Source organism: Rhinoraja longicauda, chromosome 7 (genome assembly GCF_053455715.1).
Source record: "Rhinoraja longicauda isolate Sanriku21f chromosome 7, sRhiLon1.1, whole genome shotgun sequence".
In the NCBI taxonomy this organism is placed as follows: domain Eukaryota; kingdom Metazoa; phylum Chordata; class Chondrichthyes; order Rajiformes; family Arhynchobatidae; genus Rhinoraja; species Rhinoraja longicauda.
The window spans coordinates 17,067,446-17,092,059 of record NC_135959.1 but is presented as its reverse complement, the minus strand read 5'-3'; the positions used below and the strand labels follow the sequence as shown (position 1 = coordinate 17,092,059).

At 43.3% G+C, this 24,614-nt stretch overlaps 1 protein-coding gene across 1 annotated transcript in view; it reads left to right on the top strand.

Moving 5' to 3' along the window:
* The first annotated feature begins 8,651 nt into the window (after nt 1-8,651).
* Nucleotides 8,652-24,614, top strand: part of LOC144595431 (uncharacterized) — a 43,403-nt gene continuing 27,440 nt past the window's right edge. Inside the window, exons 1-5 of the mRNA XM_078402933.1 lie at nt 8,652-8,802; nt 11,233-11,304; nt 17,566-17,661; nt 17,751-17,846; nt 20,691-20,765. Of these exons, the coding sequence (XP_078259059.1) occupies nt 8,652-8,802; nt 11,233-11,304; nt 17,566-17,661; nt 17,751-17,846; nt 20,691-20,765 (490 nt within the window). The remainder of the gene's footprint in view (nt 8,803-11,232; nt 11,305-17,565; nt 17,662-17,750; nt 17,847-20,690; nt 20,766-24,614) is intronic.

Genomic DNA, 24,614 nt, shown 5'->3' with positions numbered 1-24,614 from the left:
CCGGATGGAGTGTCTGGCTATGTCCTCAGAACCTGCACCGACCAGCGGTCCGGAGTATTCATGAACATATGTAACCTCTCCGTACTCTAACCCTGAAGGTTTCAACCTGCAATAAGAAGACTACCATGATTCAAGACACAAAAGAAAACAAGGTAATGTACATTAATCACTACCATCCTGTGATCCTGATATCTACCATCATGAAGTGGTTCAAGAGGCTGGTCATGGCGCACATTAACTCCAGTCTCCCAGACAGCCTTGATCCATTGCAATCGACCTTCCACTGCAACAGGCTCATGGTAGAATCCATTTCCCTGGCCCTATTAATTCCTGGAATATTTGGATAATAAAGGTCTTCTACATCAGACTTTGACTATTGCTCTGCCTTCAATGTCATCATTTCAAACTCATCTCAAAGCTCCTAGACCTACGTCTCAGCACCCCTCTCTGCATATGGATCCTTGACTTCCTGACACATAGACCACAATCTGTAAGAATAGGCTACAAAACATCCTCACAAAGCTGCATTTCAGCCCCTTAATATCCATCTGTATGCCTAAATTCTTCTCCGAGTCTATTTCCAGGTTTGCAGATGATACCACCATAGTGGGATGGATCTCAAACCATGATGGAAAGCAGTACATGGAGGAGATTGAGAGCTTAGTAGCATGGTGTCAAGCCAACAATCTCTTCCTCAATGTCAGAAAAACAAGAAACTGGTCATCGACTTATGAAACCGGGTGGAGTACACTCAATGATGCTGAAGAGAAATGGTTGGGTACTTAAAATTACTCTGTGTAAATATCACTAACAATTTATCCTGGATCAATCACATTGAAGCTATGGCCCCAAAAGCACTCCAATGCCTCGACTTCCTCAGTTTAAGGACATTAGGCATGTCTCAAATGAATCTTACTCAGATGCATCATAGAATGCAAATTATCTGGAGGAATCACAATTTAGTTTGGCAACAAGATTGCAAGAAATTGCACAGTTCTGTACTCGCCCAACCCATAAGGTATGTAGGTTAATTGGCTGGGTAAAATGTAAAAAATTGTCCCTAGTGGGTGTAGGATAGTGTTAATGTACGGGGATCGCTGGGCGGCACGGACTTGGAGGGCCGAAAAGGCCTGTTTCTGGCTGTATATATATGATATGATATGATCACACAAACCAGCCTCTCCCATATCAACTCCATCTACACTTCATGCTGCCTCAAGACAGCAGCCAACATAATCGAGGACCACTTGCTCCCCAATCTTTTTCCCTTCTCTCCTCTCCCACTGGCCAGAAGTTACAAATACTTGAAAGCATTTACCACCAGATTCAAGACCAGCTTATAACAGATACCCACTGTAATCAAACTCTTGAACAGACAGACCTCCTGCATGCTGGTGATGAATTCCCCAATCTTTCAATCTATTTAATTGTGGCTCTTGCACTTTCACTTTATTGAATAACACCATATTCCACACTCTGCTGATTTTAACTTTTGCACTATTTGATGTAGTGATAGAGTCATAGAGTTATTGAGTGATACAGTGTGGAAATAGACCCTTCAGCCCAACTTGCCCACACGGCCAACATGTCCCAGCTACACCAGTCCAACTTCATTGGTCCATTTCCCTCCAAACCTGCCCTATCCATGTCCTGTCCAACTGCCTCTTAAATATCTTATCCATGTAAATGTCTAACTGCTTCTTAAATGTTGGGATAGTCCCTGGCTCAACTACCTCCTCTAGCAGCTTGTTCCACACATCCACCACCCTTTGTGTGAAAAAGGTAACCCTCAGATTCCTATGATCTTTTCCCCTTCACATTAAACCTATGTCCTCTGGTCCTCGATTCATCTACTCTGGGCAAGAGACTTTGTGCATCAACCTGATCTATTCCTCTCATGATCTTATACACCTCTATAAAATCACCCCTCATCTTCCTGTGCTTCAAGGAATAGAGTCCCAGCCTGCTCAACCTCTGCCTACAGCTCAGACCCTCTAGTCCAAGCAACATCCTCGTAAATCTTCTCTGTACCCTTTCCAGCTTGACAACATCTTTCCTATAACATGGTGCCCAGAACTGAACACAATATTCCAAATGCAGTCTCACCAACGTCTTATATAACTGTAACATGACCTCCCAATTTCTATACGCAATACTCTAACTGATGAAGGCCAATGTGCCAAAAGCCTTTTTGACCACCTTACCTATTTGCGACTCGCCCTTCAAGGAACTATGCACCTGCACTCCTAGATCCCTCTGCTCTACAACACTCTCTAGAGGCCTACCATTCACGGTGTAGGTCCTGCCCTTGTTAGACGTCCCAAAATACAACACCTCACACTTCTCTGTATTAAATTCCATCAACCATTCCTCAGCCAACATGGCGAATCGATCCAGATCCTGCTGCAATCTTTCACCACCAATATTTGCAAACCCACCCACATTTGTACCATCAGCAAACTTGCTAATATTGCTCTGTTTGTTCTCATCTAAATCATTGATGTAGATGACAAACAGTAATGCCCAGCACTGAACCCTGAGGCCCATCACTAGTCACAGGCCTCCAGTCCAAGAAGCAACCTTCCACCATCACCCTCTGCTTCCTCCCATGAAGCCAATTTGTTATCCATTCAGCTATCTCTCCTTGGATCCCATGCAATCTAATATTCCAGAACAGCCTACCATGCGGAACCTTGTCGAATGCCTTACTGAAATCCATGTTCACAACATGTCAGATTTGTGAGACGCAACCTCCCCCGTACAAAACCATGCTAACTATCCCTAATCAGCCCTTGCCCATCCAAATGCCTATATTACCAATCCCTCAGAATAATCTCTAGTAACTTTCCAACTACAGATGTTAAGCTGTGGACCAGGTCTGTCCTTTTCCATAACTATTTAAAACTAATCAAACGATGGTCACTGTTCCCAAATCACTCCCCCACGACACTTCAGTCATTTGTCCTGCTCTAATGGGTCTTCCGGACACTCCTTCAGCAGAACCATTGAAGTTCTACCATTCAAGATCTCCTGGTGTATAGCCTCCCCATCTCCATCATTCTCACTAAACTTCTCTCCTGCTCTGCAACTGATATCTTGTTAATAACATTTAATTATGTTTAATAACATTTAAATGTATTTAATTTATTCAATTATCATTAAATAAATTATTTATCATCGTTAGACTATATCTAATTTAATTAATTGTATAATGATATTATTTGTAAATAATGCACATTAATGAATTAATATTGGGGATTTATTATTTTTAATAATTAATTTAATGATGATTGTTCATTGTTGATGGAAACTTTATTTTCCCAGTTCTGACGAGAAATTATCATTCTGAGATGTTAGGTTTGTAGTATATCTCTCTATATATCCATTGTCTGATAGGGTTAGTTATTATTACCGCTAATTTTCTGGTTTTATTCTCGAGCACGGAGCTATTGTGCCCGACGGGGGCGACTGCAAAGGAGGAGTTCACCTCCGAAGATACCAGAGGCAGTGAGAAGCTAAACGCACATATTTAGTGGGAGTCCTCAGGGCCGACTTCAGAGCCCATCAACATCTCTCCTCAACCATTGAAAAGTAGTCATAAACACCAAATGCCTAGCTGCTGTCCAGTTGCACAAAGATGTAAGAGTACATGCATTCAGGGCAAAGAGATAATCGGGATGAGACAAGGATGTGGAGGTGGCGGAAGCAACATGATCCAAGCGGCCAGTTGGGAAAGGCTGCGAATGGGAAGATGCCCAAGCGGGCGGCTGGGAATGTGGACTCAATGTTCTGAGTGTATGAGGTCGCAGCTCCCTCTGGTGTCGGTAACTGGAACAGGTGGCAAACTGCTCAGTCACCCAAGTTACTGCATGTATGATGGAGAATATTTACAATGCTCTGCAATTATGAGGTCGTTCATAAAACACATCACTGACCATGAAAGGATTAGATCGGGTAAACGCACGGAGTCTTTTGCCGAGAGTGGAGAAATCACGAACCAGGTTTAAGGTGGGGGCGAGATTTAAACAGGTTTAAACAGACATGAGGTGTAACTTTTGTTTTACACGAAGCATGGTGGGTATATGGAACGAGCTGCCGGAGGAAGTAGTTGAGGCAAGCACTATTGCAACGTTTAAGAAACATTTAGACAGGTACATGGATAGAATAGTTTTAGAAGGTTATGGGCCAAATGAAGGCAGGTGAGACCAGTGGAGATGGGGCATGTTGGTCAGTGTGGGCAAGTTGGGCCAAAGGACCTGTTTTCATACTGTATTACTATCAGTTCTGAACAATACAACACCTAGCGTAAAGCACCAATATAGTTCCTGCCCCTTCCCGTGCTGTAAATTAAATTAAATCATCTCAGCCTTGCGCCTTTTTCTTTCCTTTGACATTTCTACTCACCTCTGCTACTTTACTTAAATATCGTTTAATATCTCCTGCATTATTTTTCCCTAACAGTATCAGTTTATCTTGCAATCCTGTTTTAGTTTAGTTTAGTTTAGAGATGCTGCATGGAATCAGGCCCTTTGGCCCACCGAGTATATGCCAACCACCTGTCCACATTAGTTCTATATTATGCCACTTTCTCATCAACTCCATGCACACTAGGGGCAAATTTAGAGTCCAATTAACCAACAACCCTGCACATCTTTGAGATGTAGGAGGAAACTGGAGCACCCGGAGGAAACCCACGCGCAGACGGAGAACTTGCACAGTTTACACAGACAGCACCCGAGATTTGGATCAAACCTGAGTTTCTGGTGCTGTAAGGCAGCAGCTTTACCAGCTGCGCCACTATGCTGCCCAATAGTTTTCATTTGTTCGTGAAATGTTCCTCAGTTGTGGTATTCCTGGTGCACCTCTTTTTTTCCCATTCAATAAATTTGACCCATTAAAGACTTTGGTGCCAACAAAAAACTGCAGTCCCATCACCAATGAACAGAACTCTGCTGGATGTAGGAAAATTATCCATCGAGTTCTGAAGTTTTCATTGTATCTTAGTTACATCTAGGCTAATTTTAATGAAAGAAGTCAGATTTAAACTGTCCTCGAATAAACAACTCTAAATTGGTCATAAGTCTTACCTCAAAAAACAATCCAAAATGCAACTTTCACAAAATTAGATTGCAAGAGGGATTTATAACATATAGGTGAATGTGACAATGAGGTAGTGCCTGATATTTCGATGAATATCAGGTGGATGGGACTTACACCATAGATCCCAAAGATACCAGGCACAAAAGACTCCACATTCTGGTATCTGGAGCAAAAAACAAACTGCTGGAGGAACTCAGCAGGATGGGCAGCATCTGTGGGGGAAAGGGATAGTTGTTATTTCCAGTTGGGACCCTTCATCCAAACTGTCCTGATATAGAATCTTAAACCAAAAACATGGACTCATACCTATTTCTCCTGCCGTGACCTCCTCCTGCTGCTTTCCTCCCTCTGGCTTCACTTATTACAACTCTTCAATTCTATCTCCCACCTTCTGCTTTCATCTCTGGGCTTTGTTCCAACTATCTGCCTATCAACACCCCCACCCCCCCTCTCATCTGTGTACACCTATTACGAGTCACGCTTTGTCCTGCCTCTTCCAACTTTCTTCTCTTCCCCTACAATCAGTGTGAAGAAGGGTCTCAATCTGAACCGTCACTTTAGACTTTGGAGTTACAACATGGAAACAGGCCCTTTGACCCATCGTGTCCATGCCAACCAGCAATCACCCTGTACATTAGCACGATTCTACAAACCATGGACAATTTACAATTTTACACAAGCCAATTAACCTACAAACTTGTATGTCTTTGGAGTGTGGGAAGAAACCAATGCGTTGGAGAAAATCCACGCGGTCACAGTGAGAACATACAAACTCCAAACGGACAGCACTTACCGTCAAGATCAAGTTTTTCAGTACAATAGCTGAGATAGGATTTGTATGGGCCAGGCACTGATTTAAAGGATGCCTTTAAATTGTCCTCATTTCTTTTCCCTACCTATGCATCCCCAACACCCACCAGTAGAAAAGTCTCTATTTGCTTCAATAATTACTTTAAATTCTTTTGATAAGGTTCTGCATGTTAGGGTGCTTTGGAAGGTTAGATCGCATGGGATCCAGGGAGAGCTAGCCGTTTGGATAGAGAATTGGCTTTATGGAGTAGAAGAGTGCCTCAGGGATCAGTGTGGGAGTAAACCATAGATCTCGGAAAAAACCCATGCGGTCACGGGAAGAATGTCCAAACTTCGTACAGACAGCATCCATGGTTGGGAATCGAACCCGCATCTCTGGCACCGAAAGCGCTGTAAGGCAGCAACTCCACTGCTGCGCCACCGCACAGACCCTGATTTGGATGAGAATGTACAAGGCATGATTAGCTCGTTTGCAGTTGATACAAACGGGGTGGAGTTGTAGATCGTGAAGAAGGTTATCAAAAATTGCAGCAAGTTCTTGATCATTGGGCAGCTGGGCTGAGGAATGGTTAATGGCGTTTAATACAGATAAGTGCGAGGTGTTGTATTTTGGAAAGTCAAACTCGGGCAGGCCCTTCATGGTGAATGGCAAGGCTTTGGGCAGTGTTGTAGAGCAGTGGAATCTAGGAGTGCAGATACATAGTTCTCTTAAAGCGGTGTCACAAGTGGATAAGGTGGTCAAGAAGACTATCGGCATATTGGCCTTCATCAGCCAGAGTATGGAGTATAGAAGTTGAGCAGGTGTGTTGCAGTTCTATACGACATTGGTGAGGCCACATTTGGAGTAATGTGTTCAGTTTTTGGCCACCATGTTATAGAAAGGATGTCATTAAGCTGGAAAGAGTATAGAGAAGATTTATGAGGATGTTGCCAGGACTCGAGGGCCTGAGCTATAGGGAGAAGTTGAGCAGGCTAGGGCTTAATCCCTTGAAGCACAGGAGGATGAGAGGTGGTCTTATAGAGGCATATATGATCATGAGGGGATTATATAGGGCAAATGCACAGAATATTTGAGAGGAAGATTTAATAGGAACCCGGGGGGGATGACTATGACTCTACATCCTAAAACTTTCAATCTGCTCTTCAGGATTGCAAAGGAGATTCGCAAAAGAGCTGGATTTGATATGAGGAAACAATTTCCATGAAACAAGTAGTCATTATCTAGAATTCAGTATCAGAAAATGTGGTGGAAGATTCAATCAGGGATGTTACAAGGTATGGAACAGAGGCACAGGAAGCTTTTCTCAGTCCACAACATCTGTGCTAACCATGATGACAATTTAAACAGCAGATCCACTTGCTCATGATCAATATCCTTCCATTCCCTGCCTGTTCATGTAAACGTCTAAATGCATCTTAAACTTTGCCATCATATCTACTTTCCCTGGCAGTGCACTCCAGATACCCACCAGTCTCTGTGTAAAAAAACTTGCCAGCTCATCTCCTTTAAACATTCCTCTTCTTAAAATTATGCCCTCAAGTCTTTGACATTTCGAAACTCAGAAAAAAATTCTATCTCTCAAAATTCTATAAGCTTCTATGAGGTCTCCCCCACAACCTCCGATGCTCCACAGAAAACAATCCCTTTGTTCAACCTTTCCTAACTGGCAATAATCTCTCATCCAGGCAGCATTCTGGTCAAACTCCTCTGCATCCTCGACATCCTTCCTGTAATAGACAATAGACAATAGGTGCAGGAGTAGGCTATTCGGCCCTTTGAGCCAGCACCGCCATTCAATATGATCATGGCTGATCATTCTCAATCAGTACCCCGTTCCTGCTTTCTCCCCATACCCCCTGACTCCGCTATCCTTAAGAGCTCTATCTAGCTCTCTCTTGAATGTATTCAGAGAATTGGCCTCCACTGCCCTCTGAGGCAGAGAATTCCACAGATTCACAACTCTCTGACTGAAAAAGTTTTTCCTCATGATTAATGGGTGAACAGAACTGCACAGACTCCAAATGCTGCCAGACCAAAGTTTTAGGAGGCTGCAACATGACTTCCTGACCTTTCACTTAACATCCCCACCAATGAAGGTGTGTGCTGTAAACCTTCCCTCACCGTCCTATCTAACTGTGTTGCCACTTTCATGGAACAATGGACCTGCCAGAGAGAGGATAGATATTTAAGAGAAATATTGGACTGCAAAGTTGGACTGCAAAGTGGGGGATGCAAATCTTGAGCAAAACGCAAAGTATTGGAGTAAGGTAATGGGCCAGGCTGTATCTCAGGAGGACATGGATAGGGGACGTTTAGGGTTGAGATCCTTCTTCAGACTTATGGCAGTGGAAGTGGGGAGGCGGAATGGAGAAAGCGGGAAAAGAGGTGGGGGCGGAACAAAGCCTGGTAAGTGATAGGTGGATGTGCATTGGAATGGGCTCAGGGGGCAGAAGCTTTTTGAAATAATTACATTATTTTGTGGAAACACCACTTAATCTCCATGTAAGCTATCCCTAGAAAGTAAATGTAACGATTGCCACTTCCTTTCCTGAATGTCCACATTAATTGGTCACACAAGCCTCGGTTGCGAACCCTGGGGGGGGGGGGGAATTCTGACTGTTGCATTGGGCAAGGCAGCTTTACCCTTCGAATGGCATTAACAGAATGAGCCGAATGGTTCCGCCTCACTGTGGCGTAAATTCCAACGATTCGGTGCGAGTGTGCTGTCACAAGCGGTCTTATGGAGCGGCAGATTGGGAGAGAATCCCCGCACAAGAGTCGAATGATTTGTTCTCCACACGGTGGCTTTTTCAGCATGAAATTGTTTCCGAGGATCTCAATTCTGGTCTGCCTGGCGTGTTTTATGGAAGCTGAAGATCACCAATTTCCAGGTCTGCACCCGCCGCTTCTTTAGAGAATCTGAGCTCCTGCTCCCGCCTGTGGGCGGCACTCGAATCCAACGAACAGAACCGTTCGTTTAGCTTTGCCTTTTAAAAAAAATAACTTTTAGATACTCAGCGTGGAAACACGCCATTTTAGCCCAGCGCCGACCACCCGGCACACTAGTATTTTTACAATTTACATTTTTTTTAAAAACCGAATGAACAATTTACAATTAACACTTCTCTGCCACAAACCGATGCACCTGGAGAAAACCCGCGCGGTCACAGGGAGAACGTACAAAGCCCGTAAAGGCAGCACCCGTAAGTCGGGATCGAACCCGGGTCACTGGCGCTGCGCCGTAAGGAATTACCAAGTGATCACGAACTGGACACTGACAGTGAATTCTCCACCTCCGGTAGAGTTACTGAGGCTGTCCCCTGAGTTAGACATTAGAGTTCGGCAACCCATCTGACGAGTGCGCTCTTGTAATATTCCATACAGTGTGGACAGCAGTTATTTGAATTGAGTAGCAGCAAACATTACACTGGACCAAGTCAGAACGCATCCAGGTTCTTTCCGGATGAGGTAGTCCAAGGGGATTGGGGGATTGCTTGAATTCACGAAGTCCTGGGTACAGGCAGTCAAACATCTATCAGAAATCCACGGTGCTTTGACTCGCTCACCGGCTAAACTGGTCCGTTTCTGCAGAAATTCTTATTCGGAAGATAAGACTCAAAGTAGTAACTTCGCGGGCCAGGCAGCATCTCTGAAGAAAATGGATAGTTGACGTTTCTGGTCTGGATTGAGATCTTGTGGGGTTTTTTTGAGGCTGGGAAAATAACTTCGTAAAAATGCAAAGCACAAAGTGCTCAGCGGGTCAGGCAGTATCTGTGGAGAGAAGTACACCGACCCGAAAAGTCACCTCTCCATTCCCTACAGAGATGCTGCCCGGCCCTCTGAGTTACAGCAGCACTTTTGTTATCTTGATTGTCAAGCCGGAAGGGGTGACTGCGGACAAAGGACTCGAGATTATACACTTCACTGTCGTCATAGCCCGATCAGTATTTCACATGGACCTGTTGAAGGAAAAGTAGATAAATACAATTCTTAAAACAAAGTAGAGAAGTTTTTGGGATTATTTGTCAAATGCCTCGTAGTTGTAAGACTAGACCAAGTGGACCCGTTGGGTCCAAACCTCTCTTGCATTAGTGCAGCGCCCTCTCCTCTCCCCCTCCCCTCTCCTCCCCCCCCCTCCTCTCCCCCCTCCCCCTGTCCCCCCTGCCTCTTCCCTCTCCCCCCTCCTCCCTTCCCCCTCCCCTTCCCTCCTCCCCCTTCCCCTCCCCCCACTCCATCTCCTCAACCCCCCTTATCCTCCCCCCTCCTCCCCCTCCCCTCCCCTCTCCCTCCCTAGGAGATAGATTTAAACTTTAAAATGTGAATTACTTTAATAATATAACACCAATTTCAATGAAACTTCTTCTATTAGCACCAAAGTGCATAGGCGGTGGGTAATGTGGGCCAAATATTGTCGCGCTAACATGTACTGTTTTGGCTGTAGTTCAGGAACAAACAAACAAACAAATGAGAGTTTTAGTATATAGATTATGTGCTACTTACCAGGTAATTCAACGTGCTGAGGTTCATTTTGAGTAGAAGCACAATTCAGTCAATAAAGTTAAATTGTGCATTTCCATATAAACTTAACTGAGCAAAAAGTGAAAGAAAAGCTAATTTTTGAGCGCCTTTCATAAACCTGGGGAATCTCAAACCACAGGTTGTTTGAACATTCAACATGTGTGAGAAGGAACTGCAGATGCTGGTTTAAATGGTAGACACAAAATGCTGGAGTAATTCAGCGGGACGGTCAGCATCTCTGGAGAGAAGGAATGGGTGAAATGTCTTGTTCTCACACCTTACATTTCCTTATCTCTGTACCTCCCTCTTCCCGTCCGAACCCTCAGTCTGAAGAAGGGTCTCGACCTGAAATGTCACCCATTCCTCCTCTTTCTAGAAGTGTTGCCTGTCCAGCATTTGTGTCTATCTTTTGATCGTTCGACATGTTGGCCATGAATAATGACAATGAATTGGATTTTTGCTAAAGTTCTCAACTGCAATTAAAGTGTTAGAATGCGTACTTCAACAGAGTTGGATTGGTCTGATAGGCCCACTCAATACAGAGCACCTTGCTGAAGTCTACAAGCTGGTGAGATTCATTCTCATGTGCAGAAAATTAAAAACTGAAAGCTTAAGATTTTATAATTCAAATTCTAATTTGGATCACACAATTCTGGATTGATAAAACTCACCGAACTATGGAAATTGCCATTGGTCATGGAATAATCCCACCAAGAATGGTCACTTCATTCTCTGATGCAATTGCTATTAATATTTATTGGTACACCTTTCTTACAATTTGTTTTGATTTTTTTCCCCTAAAGATTTAAATGGAATGCCGGAGTCACCTGAGAGTCACCTGCAGGAGATCTTACGGATACTGGCAAAGGTGACAGGTAGGAGTTCGGCGCGGGGGGGGGGGTAATTAATGAGAGATGTTCGATCAGTTCTCGAAAATGGGTGAATCACGATCAGTTTGGAGAAGACAAACAATTTCCTTGTGCATTTTGCAGCAAAATAATTCAATTGAATGTAAATGCAAAATATTGATGCTGGAAACCTGACATAAAACAGAAAATGTTGAATAGTTCAGGTATTGGGAGAGCCAACCAGAGTTAACATTTCAATCTTTGATCTTACATCTTGATTCAGTTGATTGGATCTTTGAATATAAGATGGTTCTATCAGTTAGTATTGTTATAATGAAAGGATCGTATCCTGACAACTATCGTGGCATCAGCCTGACATGTGCCTTGGCCAAAGTCTACAACCGCTTGATTCTCAACCGGATTAGGGCTGCTATCGACCCGAAGCTACGTTACAATCAGAATGGCTTCAGAGAGAAGAGGAACACGGTCACGCAGATCCTGGGCCTCCGAAGAATCATTGAGGAGGTGAAGAATAACAACCTGCCGGCCGTCCAAACCTTCATTGACTTCAAGAAGGTGTTTGACTCGATTCATTGATGCAAAATGATGAAAATTTTGAAGGCTTATGGTATTCCTCGTCACCTCCTGAGAGCCATTGAGGATATGCACTTGGGCACCACGGCCAAGGTGGTCACTCCGGATGTAGGGAGCAAAGTGTTCCAAATCCTCGTGGGGATCTTCCGGGGAGAGACACTGGCACCCTATCTCTTTGTCATTGTCCTTGATTATGCAATGAGGCAGACGCTCAAGGAACACGAGGACCTCGGCTTCACAATCATCCCAAGGCGTCCGAGAAGAATTGGGTCAGTCAACTTGTCAGACCTCGACTTCGCTGATGACATCGTCCTGTTGTCAGACCGAATTGGGGAGGCACAGGAGCTGCTCGGCAGGATCGAGACAGAGTGTAAGAAAGTGGGCCTCCACCTCAATGCCAAGATGACGGAGTACCTGGTGTTCAATGGTAGTGACTATGAGCCTCTTAAGACCAGTGGCAGTGCATTCTCAAGAGAGTGGAGGACTTCAAGTATCTGGGAGCAAGGATGCAGGGCTTGGAGAATGACATCAAGGTCCGGAAAGCACGCGCATGGAAAGCCCTCAATAACATGGGGAGAATATGGACGTCTCGGATGTCTAAGGGTCTCAAACTGAGATCCTTCCATCCAACTGTAGAGATAATATTATTGTACGGTTGTGAGGCATGGAGTCTCACTCGAGCACTGTCCAAGTCTCTCGATGGTCAGAAAAGTTCAAAATGTCAGTTGGAGGGACCACATCACCAACGTCCAGCTCTATGGGGAGATTCCACCTCTGACCAAGAAGATCAGGTCGAGAAGGATGAGACTCGCTGGTCATTACCACCGCCATCCAGAAATACCAGCAAACAAGGTTGTGCTGTGGGAACCCACCCACGGAAGACCGAACCCAGGACGACCAAACAAGCAATGCTTAAGACGTTGATGGAAGATGCATATGGACAGACAAAAGAGGAACTTGCCAGCTGTATGGAGGACAGAGATGTGTGGTGCATCCATCACTGTGCCTGTCGGAAACCAGCACCACTGCGTCGATAATGTTTTCAACGATTTTAAATTAATCCTATTTGATATAAGATTTTATTGTTTGGCTTTGCCATAATCCAACAATGCAAATGGCTTCCTTTGTAGCCACTGGATGTGGTTTCTGCAATAAACAGACGGTGATTCTGTTGAAAGCAACAAAAGACTGGAAGTGGTTGGTGGAGATGGAAGAGTGGTCCTGGGAATTCTCTGACCCACTCTTCCAAATGAGGATGGAGATTTTGGGATGCAGAAGGGGAAGGGAGGGATGGAATGGTCAGTTTAGGGGAATCTTGTTTTAGATGGAGGAAGTTGCAATGGGTGATCAGATGGATACAGAGGCATGAAAAGGGAAGATGAAGGAAATTCTATCCTTGCTCTGGCTGGGAGTGGGGTTGAGAGAAGAGCTATGGAAAATAGATGAGATGCAGTCAAACATTCTGTCAATTGTGGTAGAGGATAAGCCACAATTAAGGTAAAAAGACTTCTTAGAGGCACCTGTGTGGAAAATCTCGTTGGATGTGATGGAGACAGAGAAACTGAGAAAATGCCAAGGAAGTCTCTTAGGAAACAAGATATGAGGTGTCTGATGATTCAATTATTCAGTTCTGAAAATATTAAGTGAGATACAGTTTCAATTAATCTGTCCCCATATAGTTACAGGCCAACAATATAGCAGATTGTCTGGGTATATCCTGTTTGCGAAAATTAAGACAAATCCAACCAGATTAATAATAATAATAATATTCATTTATTGTCATTGCAACGAGTACAACGAAATTAAAAAATAGCCAATCCTGATGGTGCGTAAAAACATATATGCAATAAATGCAAAAACAAATAAATACAATTATATTAAGTACAAAAGTTTTAACAGTGTTGCCTAGTGCAGAAGGTAGTGTTCAGTTCTCGTATGGCCCTGGGGTAAAAACTGTTCTTAAGTCTGTTTGTTCGGGATTTGATCGACCTGAAACGTCGACCAGAGGGCAGATGAACAAACAGACGGTGGCCGGGGTGGGATGGATCTTTTATTATTTTGCCTGCTCTACTGAGGCAGCGTAGGCTGAACAGGTGCTCCAGGGAGGGCAGTGAGCAGCCGATGATCTTCTGGGCCGTCGTGATGACCCTCTGAAGGGCCTTCCTGTCCTTTTCTGAGCAGCTGGCATACCATGTGGTTATACAGTATGCCAGCACACTCTCGATGGAGCAGCGGTAGAAGGACATCATGAGCCAATTAATTAATGGCCAATCAATGAATTCTCAATTGTCATTAAAATGATGGACAGTTGTGCCAACAATGCTATCAAGTGCTATTTATCTATAACATAATCTCTGGCATGAAGACCATGGCTTCAGATCTCATGACACATCAGTTTAAATATGGGCAGAATAAATGAATTGCAAAGGCGAGTTACTTTGGATCTGTCTTCACTGAGGAAGATACACACAATCTCCCAAATGTTCTAGGGGCTGGAGAACCTAGGGTGATGGAGGAACTGAATGAAATCCACATTAGGCAGGAAATGGTTTTGGGTAGACTGATGGGACTGAAGGCTGATAAATCCCCAGGGCCTGATGGTCTGCATCCCAGGGTACTTAAGGAGGTGGCTCTAGAAATAGTGGAAGCATTGGAGATCATTTTTCAATGTTCTATAGATTCAGGATCAGTTCCTGTGGATTGGAGGATAGCAAATGTTATCCCACTTTTTAAGAAAGGAGGGAGAGAGAAAACGGGTAATTATAGACCAGTTAGTCTGACATCAGTGGTGGGGAAGATGCTGGAGTCAATTATAAAAGACGAAATTGCTGAGCATTTGGATAGCAGTAACGGGATCATTCCGAGTCAGCATGGATTTACGAAGGGGAAATCATGCTTGACAAATCTACTGGAATTTTTTGAGGATGTAACTAGGAAAATTGACAGGGGAGAGTCAGTGGATGTGGTGTACCTCGACTTTCAGAAAGCCTTCGACAAGGTCCCACATAGGAGATTAGTGGGCAAAATTAGGGCACGTGGTATTGGGGGTAGGGTACTGACATGGATAGAAAATTGGTTGACAGACAGAAAGCAAAGAGTGGGGATAAATGGGTCCCTTTCGGAATGGCAGGCAGTGACCAGTGGGGTACCGCAAGGTTCGGTGCTGGGACCCCAGCTATTTACGATATACATTAATGACTTAGACGAAGGGATTAAAAGTATCATTAGCAAATTTGCAGATGATACTAAGCTGGGGGGTAGTGTGAATTGTGAGGAAGATGCAATAAGGCTGCAGGGTGACTTGGACAGGTCGTGTGAGTGGGCGGATACATGGCAGATGCAGTTTAATGTAGATAAGTGTGAGGTTATTCACTTTGGAAGTAAGAATAGAAAGGCAGATTATTATCTGAATGGTGTCAAGTTAGGAGGAGGGGGAGTTCAACGAGATCTGGGTGTCCTAGTGCATCAGTCAATGAAAGGAAGCATGCAGGTACAGCAGGCAGTGAAGAAAGCCAATGGAATGTTGGCCTTCGTAACAAGAGGAGTTGAGTATAGGAGCAAAGAGGTCCTTCTACAGTTGTACCGGGCCCTGGTGAGACCGCACCTGGAGTACTGTGTGCAGTTTTGGTCTCCAAATTTGAGGAAGGATATTCTTGCTATGGAGGGCGTGCAGCGTAGGTTCACTAGGTTAATTCCCGGAATGGCGGGACTGTCGTATGTTGAAAGGCTGGAGCGATTGGACTTGTATACACTGGAATTTAGAAGGATGAGGGGGGATCTTATTGAAACATATAAGATAATTAGGGGATTGGACACATTAGAGGCAGGAAACATGTTCCCAATGTTGGGGGAGTCCAGAACAAGGGGCCACAGTTTAAGAATAAGGGGTAGGCCATTTAGAACAGAGATGAGGAAGAACTTTTTCAGTCAGAGAGTGGTGAAGGTATGGAATTCTCTGCCTCAGAAGGCAGTGGAGGCCAGTTCGTTGGATGCTTTCAAGAGAGAGCTGGATAGAGCTCTTAAGGATAGCGGAGTGAGGGGGTATGGGGAGAAGGCAGGAACGGGGTACTGATTGAGAGTGATCAGCCATGATCGCATTGAATGGCGGTGCTGGCTCGAAGGGCTGAATGGCCTACTCCTGCACCTATTGTCTATTGTCTATTGTGAGAGTGACCTTAACATCAAGGCATTATTTGATTGAGTCTGGCATTAAAGAGCCTTGGTAAACTAAAACCAATGGGCATCGAGGTGATGTGACTCCAAGGGATGGAGTCATGCCTGGCATAAAAGATAATGGATGGGAGGTCAATCATCTTTGCCCCTGAACATCACTGAAAGAACTTCCCAGGATAGATTCTGAGGCACAGTTATCACCAATTATTCTTTGTTTTATCATGTCAGAAGGTGGGAGGTGTGCTGATGGTTGCAATGTTCAATTCCATTCGCAACTCTTTACCTGCTTTCAATACTAGATAATATTCACGTGTGCGCAGATAAGTGGCAAATGACATTTGCAGCACAGAAGTGACAGACAATAACCATTTCCATCGAGAGAATTTTGTCACCTACCATTAACATTCAATGGCATTACTGTTGCCAACTCATTCATCATCTATATGTGTAGTCATCTTTGGTTCCAATCATTAGCTTTCATATCATCAGCCAATTCTATTGTCCATCCTGGAACATTTAATGTTTCTAATGGTTGATGGCAATAATAGGCTGATTCTATCAGTCGGTTCTGCTAAAATCAAAAAAACTTTACTGAATGGTTCTTCTGTAATCTAGTGATTCTAACTGTTGATTCTACAGTAATTGTATGCTTCTATTGTAACTTCTATAGTAATCAGACAATACTATTTATTCACAAAATGCTGGAGTAACTCAGCAGGTCAGGCAGCATCTCAGGAGAGAAGGAATGGGTGACGTTTCGGGTTGAGACCCTTCTTCAGACTGATGTCGGGGGGCGGGACAGATCACTTTACAGTAATTAGTCAATTACCTCAAATAAAAACAAAAAATGCAGGTCAGACAGCAGCTGTGGTAGAAATAGCTGTCTGGTCGCACCCTATCAGAGATATTCCTTTTGTCCTATCCATCCTCTCTCACTTAATACTAACCCCCAGTGGACATAGTTTTACGGTGAGAACGAAATATTTAGTCGGAACCTGAGGGGTAACTTTTTCACACAGAGGGTGGTGAGTATATGGAATGAACTGGTGGAGGAGGTAATTGAAGCAGGTTCTATAATAACATTTAATGGATAAGTACATAGATAGGAAAGGCTTAGAGGGATATGGGCCACATGCAGGCAGCTGGGACTAGCACAGATGGGACTAGCGTAGATTCGGCACCGTGATCGGTGTGCGTAAGTGGGGCTGAAAAACCCATTTCTATGCTCTATGATTCTAGAACTCTGTATCTTCCTCCCAGTTCTGACAAAGGATCTTTGACCAAAAACATTAACTTTGTTTCTATTAACACAGATGCTGCCAGTAGATTTTTTAATATTTTATATTTTGAGCATCTGCAGTTCCTTTGATTTTCAGTTAGTATTAATTATATTGATTGGTTTTGTATTAATCAGATAAATCGATTCATTTGCTTTGATCAAATGTTTCTACAAGTCGTTTCTACAAATAATTAAGGATTTGTAATCTGTTCTAACCAGGTGATTATGTTGACTTGTTGCAGGTGAGATGCTACAGGAGCCAGAGAAGACCATAGAGAGGAAAGAAGACACAGGATTGATGCTCAAACTTGTGTTGAAGGATATCAGGAAGCACTGTGGTAGGTAAAACTGATATTAAGTACCATCCAAATCTCTTATTCATTCTCTTACTCATCTTGCCCTTTCCCATTCTGTTTTAAATTTCCAGAACTGCATTTCATGATATCTCCTGATGCAGAGGCAGCATCTCTGAATGCGTTGAACAGGATTCTCTGGCAGCTTGAAGAAGGCAAGGAGGGAAGAGGTGACTGAATATTGATTCTTAATCCTGCATTTTCCTTTGTCCAAACCTGTAGGATCAGGTTAGCAATTACTCCGTCACTCTCAAGTCCAAGATTATAATAAAATCAAAGCTCCCAATTTGTTGTAGTCAACAAACTGCAGCTTACTGTGTGGAAAGGAACTGCAGATGCTGATTTATACTCAAGATAGATACAAAGTGCTGGAGTAATTCAATGGGTCAGGTAGCATCTCTGGAGAAAAAGGATGGGTGACGTTTCAGGTCGGGCCCTTCTTCAGAAACTTCACCGATCCAGAGATGCACTGAGTTATCGCAGCACTTTGTGGCTATCTAGAGCACCTTGTGTCAACAAACTGTAGTTTGCTTCCAAAAATATGATGCTGTTAAAGAGACCATGATATCTTAGAGGTCTGGAGACCAAAAAAAAAGGTCTGTCATCCAGTAAAACAAGATTTGAGGGGCAGAGGCTATTAGTAAAATTGGCTGTGGAAGGGCAGGCCATCTTCCATCTCAGAACATTGCATTTCTTCCTTAGCCATGATCATGCCAGAGAAAGGCTGAAAATTGATAAATGGGAGGGAGAAATTTACAATATGAAGTGCACAATATGATATCAATTTCATGAATCTAAGCAAGTGAAAGAGTTCAATTATTAAGTAGAGAATTCCAAAGTTTCACGACCTTCTGTGAGAAATTTCTCCTAATTTCCATTTAAAATAATTGACCCCTTAATTAGAAACTACAGTCCCTAGCTCTGGATGCCCCTGCTAAAGGAAGATTGCAACTTCCCAGGTGAAAGAAGAAGTGCTGTATCTTGTAGGAAACAAAGCGCTGCAGTAACTTAGTGGGTCAGGCAGCATTTCTGGAGAACATGGATAGGTGATGTTTCAGGTCAGGTCTCTTCATTGGATCTTGTATTAGGCCTTGTTGTAACAGTGCAGGATGCTTCAAATAAAAGAGTTAGAGTGGGAGTGATGCAGTGAATTGAAGTGGTAGACAACCAGAAAGTCAGGGTCACTCTTGCAGACTGACTGCAGGTGTTCCTCCAAATGATCACTCACTCTGTGTAATTTCTCCAATATAGAGGGGTCCACATTGTGAACACCTAATGCGTTAAACTAGTTGGAAGAAATGAAAGCAAATCACTGCTTCACCTGGAAACACTGATTGGAAGTCATGATAGTGGGAAGAGAGGAGGTGAAAGGACAGGTGTTGCATCCCCTACACCTGCACGAGCAAGTGTCATGATGGGGAGTAGAAGGTGAGATCAGGGAGATATTAAGAGTGATGCTGAATGGGGGAGAATATTTTACTGTTGGTGGAATCTTCTTGGAAATTGTGAAGGATGATTCGCTGAATGTGGAGGCTAGTGGGATGAGAGGTAAGAACCAGGGGAACTCGTTTTTGTTCTCTCCAGAGTTGTGAAAGTAGTACAGGAAATAGATGAGATACAGTTCCAATAAGAGATCACCACCTTAGGCAAAATTAGCTCCCCTTTTGGGATTTTGAAAGGAATGCTCCCTTTGTGGCTCCATTCTGCTCATCTATCCCTACCTACCATTTCCCTTTTTGATGGTATTTTCCCAGAAGGTGCCACAACTGTCCATTCACCTTATCCTTTCCCATCATCCAGGATCCTTGGATTTATTGGCTTTCAATCTCACCAATGTGACGAGTACTAATTTCCTTGTTCCTGCTGGAGCCTTAACTCTCAAGAATTAGCAGCAGCAAAGTAAGGAAATGGTAAACAGTTGATATTAAGCCATCATCCCGACATTTCTAACAAAATGAACAAATGATACAAAGAATGTAATGATGCTGATCTTATCACCTTTACAGAAACAGGGTAACAGTGCAAGCGCACCAATGACCTGTACAGAAACGTACGTAATTGTTGAGAAAACACGGAGTATTGTGTGTAATTTTGGTCGCCCAGCTAAATGAAAGCTATCATTAAACTGGAAAGAATGCAGAAAAGATTCTCAACGATGTTCCCTAGACTAGAGTGCTCGAGTTATAATCTGAAGCCAGATAGGCTGGGATGTCTTCCCCTGGAGCAAAGGATGTTGAGAGATGACCTAAGAGAGATACATAAAAAATCATGAGAGCTATGAATAAGGTGAATGGTCACAGTTTTTTCCTCAGGGCAAGGGAGTTAAAGTTAGATGGCATAAATTTAGGATTTAAAAGTGATCTAAGGGGCAATATTTTCATACAAAGAGTTACAGGTAAATGGAACGAACTGCCAGAGGATGTGGTAGATGTGAGTACAATTGCAGTACGTAAAATACATTTATATAGGTATATTCACAAAATGCTGGAGTAACTCAGCAGGTCAGCAGCCTGACCTGCTGAGTTACTCCAGCATTTTGTGAATAAATCGATTTGTACCAGCATCTGCAGTTATTTTCTTATACATTTATATAGGTAAATGGATAATAAAGGTTTAGAGGGATATGGGCCAAAGGCTGGCATATGGGAAAAGCTCAAGTAAACATGTTGGTCAGCAAAGACTTGTCAGCCAAATGGGTTGCTTCTGTGTTGTAGAAATCTATAACTACAGATGTACAATAAAAGTTGGAAAATAAATATTTGTAAAGTAAAGACAAAACTGATGTTATGCTGAGATAAAGTAAATGGGAAGAACCCATTTTCCTTATCAGAGAGAATCAGAAACTATGGAACCCATTGGATGCCAATCCTACACTGGCAGTTACCAAAGGCTTCCAGATACTTAGCTCTCAGGAGGGGCTGGATCATATAATCAGCCCAGTTTTAAGGACTGGAAATAATTGAGGCAGTAATTTGGGCAATTCTAAAACGTTTACTTTATTATTATTATTACAGGTGAGATAATGTGCGCCAAAGATGTAAATTCTGAAGAAATGGCAAAGAGTGTCAATGAGAGAAAAGTTCAAGAAAGTGAGTCTGCTTCAGTAGGTACTCAAGTTGATACAAAACTCAAGTTGGTCAGTCTTCTATCTCAATGATTGTGATTAGTTATGGGAATAACATTGGGAAACTACCATCCTGGGATGAGGGTTTAAACTAAATTGGCAGTGGGTTAGCATCAGTACACAGAATGTATGTTTGTAGATGTCATGAAAATCGATGGGAGTTGTGGACAGTGAGGAAAGTTATCAAAGGATACAGCAGAATATAGATCGCTTGGAAATTTTGGTGGAAAAATTGCAGATGTAGTTAAACTGGGAGAAATGCAAGGTGATGTATTTTGGGAGACCAAATGCAAGAGAAGAATTATATAACTCATAGGAGCATTGCTGAACAGAGGAATTTTTGGGTGCAAATCAATACCCCCCCTTATATTGCAAGATAATAGGGCCGTAAAGAAGATATGGTATATCTGCCTTCATTGGTCAGGACATTAAGTATAAAAGTCAAGAAATCATGGTGCACCTATATAAAATTTTAATTGGGTCGCATTTGGAGGATATCATAAGATCATAAATGATAGGAGAAGAATTAGGTCATTTGGCCCATCAAGTCTACTCCACCATTCAATCATGGCTGATCTATCGCTCTCTCCTAACCCCATTCTCCTGCATTCCCCACATACTCTCTGATCCCGTACTAATCAAGAATCTATCTATCTCTGCCTTAAAAATATCCATTGATGGCCTCCACAGCCTTCTGTGGCATAGAATTCCACAGATCCACCACCATCTGACTAAATAAATTCCTCCTCATCTCCTTCCTAAAAGAACACCCTTTAATTCTGAGGATATGACTTCTAGTCCTAGACTCTCCCACTAGTGGACCACATCCAGTCTATCCAAGCATTTCATTATTCTTTCCATTTCAATGAGGTTCCCCCTCATTCTTCTAAACTCCAGTGAGTACAGGCCCAGTGCCGTCTAATGCTCATCATATGTTAACCTACTCATTCCTGGGATAATTCTTGTAAACGTCCTCTGGACCCTCTCCGGAGCCAGCACATCCTTCCTCAGATATGGTGTCCAAAATTGCTCATAATACTCCAAACGTAGCCCGACCAGTGCCTTACAGAGCCTCAGCATTACATCCCTGTTTTTGTCTCCAAGCCCTCTCGAAATAAATGTGAAGTTCCAACCAACCTGCTTGTCCTCTGCCTCCTGCACCAGCGTGAGGCCACACGCAAAATAGAGAGACAGCTCCTCACATTCCACTTGGGTAAAGTACAACCCAACAACATGTGCAATTGATTCTCCAATTTCAGGTAAACACCCCTCTCGATCTCATCGACTCAGCCCCACATTCACAGCTTTCTTTCCACTCTTCATATGTATCCTCACTGGTTGATTCCCCCAGGAATATCCTCTCCAAATATCACTGCAATATTTGCCCTAATCAAAAATACAACTCCCCTTCCACTCTTACTTCCATCTCCATCTGTCCTACAGCATTGGTATCGAAATACTTCTTAAAGTTTGAGTACTGCTTTCACCATTTTCTCAAGCAGTGCGATTCAGATTTCAACCACCATTTCGAAGAATAAATCTTCCTTGTCCTTTTAAATCTGTTTTAATTCCCTGATGAGAGGGTGACATTTCTCAGTATCTGTCCTATTGTGCCCCTCATAATTTGTACATCTCAATGAGGTTGACCCCATTCCCCATCTTTCTCACCTTCAATAAAATAAATGAGTCTCCTGATCAACCTCTTCACCCTCTCCAATGCAAGCACATATTTTTAATGTACAGTAAAGGGCTTGTCCCAGTTACGTGATTTTTAAGGCGACTGCCAGCAACTGTCAAAGTCGTAGCAGATTGCTGAAAAACTTAATTTTTTTTTACCCTACGGCAATGACCACGACAATTCCCTCGACAAGCGACGGCAAGCTACCACATGGGCAACGGCAAGCTGTGGACAACCGGCGACCCAGTCTTCGCGACATAGGACGTCCACTATGACAGGGACCACGACAAGCTTCGACAACCGACGACAACCTGACCTCCGCCCTCGACAAGCTTTGACCCTGTCAGGTCACAACTGATGACAACGGGGGCAGCCATTTAACGTGATTTTGGCAGGTGTCTGCCCCCCTTTGACTGCATCGCGGTCTCTGCCCCCATTCCACAGCTGGCTGTTGCAGCTGCACCTCTGTGGATGGGTTTTGACCACAGGTGTTAGCCACTGAGGCGCCAGTGACGTGGTAGTGGTCTGGCCGGACCTTGCTGTCAGTATGGTCAGGTGTCCATACCCCCTTTAACAGCATTAACTCCGTTTGTCTTTGTGTTAGTTGTAAATAATAAGCGTTTGCCTTTCAACGTAGTGAAATGCTTGTGTATATGTTTGCTTCATTGATCTAAGTGAATGAATGAAAATATTTCACATTTATATGCAGTGCAGTGCCTGTGTCAGTGTTTATTACATTGGTCAAAATGAATGAGACTAGAATCTTTGAATGAGATGCCATGATAAAGTACTTAGAAATACAATAAATTTAGACTCCAATTTTTTAAAAAATCACCAAAATCAACTTTATTCAAACAGACTATATTCCGATGAAAGATGGATAACTACATTAAAAAATCTTTTAAAAAACTTCAAACAATTACAAAATATACCTAAAAAGTGGTCTGGTCGGACCTTGCTGTCGGTATGGGCAGGTGTCCGCCCCCCTCTATGACAGCATCGCGGACTCTGCCCCCATTCCACAGCTGGCTGTTGCAGCTGACCCTCTGTGGACTGGTTTTGACAGTTCCTGTCGCACCTTGTCTTCTCGTGATCCCGGTACCTGTTGACGTTGATAGTCGACAATGAAATTCATCTGTCCTCTGTACCGGCGACAACCTACCACACCTGGCGACAACCTGCGACAGCGCCCGCGACAAGCTACGATCATTGGCGACAAGCTACGATCATTGGCGACAAGCCAGCTGTCGCTGAAAAATTTCGAGGAGGTAACCTTTTCCGTGATGAGCCGAGATCTGCTACGACTCATTGAAGACTACTCACGATCGTGCCCGCGACACAACGGCGAACGTGCGGCGACAGCCTAGTTGCCGGCAGTCGCCTTAAAATCGCCCAACTGGGACAGGCCCTTAATGCACACGTAACTCCAGCACTGGCCAAATGTTATACATGGTTGTTCCTTGTCCTCGTTGTTCTTATATTTTATATTCCAGCTAAAGAAGGAAAATATCACTTTTACCATCTTAATTACTTCACCTTTCACACATACTTGTGGTGTTGCCTTCAGTCAACTTGGACATGCACAAATATACCAAGACCCCTCTGTTCTCAGCACCTCTCAGTGTCCCATCATTTACTGTGCTTATCATAGTCTTACAAGCAAGTACTTCCAAAATGCAAGACCCAACATTTTTTCAGGATTAAATTCCATCTGTCATTGCTCTGCTCATTTAACCAACTGAAGACTCAACATCAAAAACACCAGCAATTTTCCTGTCAAACTTATATCAGCAATATTAACATCCAGATTGTTAATCAGTTTAACAAACAGCAAGGGTTCCAGCTCTGGTCACTGTGGTACACAACTGGTCACAGGCTTTCTAAAACAACCCTCCACCTCCTTCTTCTGCATCCTATCTTCAACCCAATTTCAGATCCACCTAGATATGGAGTGTAGAGGTGGGTCATAGTCTCAGTATTAGGCGTAAGCTATTGAGGACTGAAATAAGGATATTTTCTTCTGCCAGAAGGAGGTGAATCATTGGTGTGCACTATGCCCTGACGAGTAGTGAAGGCTTCGTCATTTAGCTGTTTAGTTCAGAACAGAGGTCAATGAATTTCTGGAAATTAAAGGAT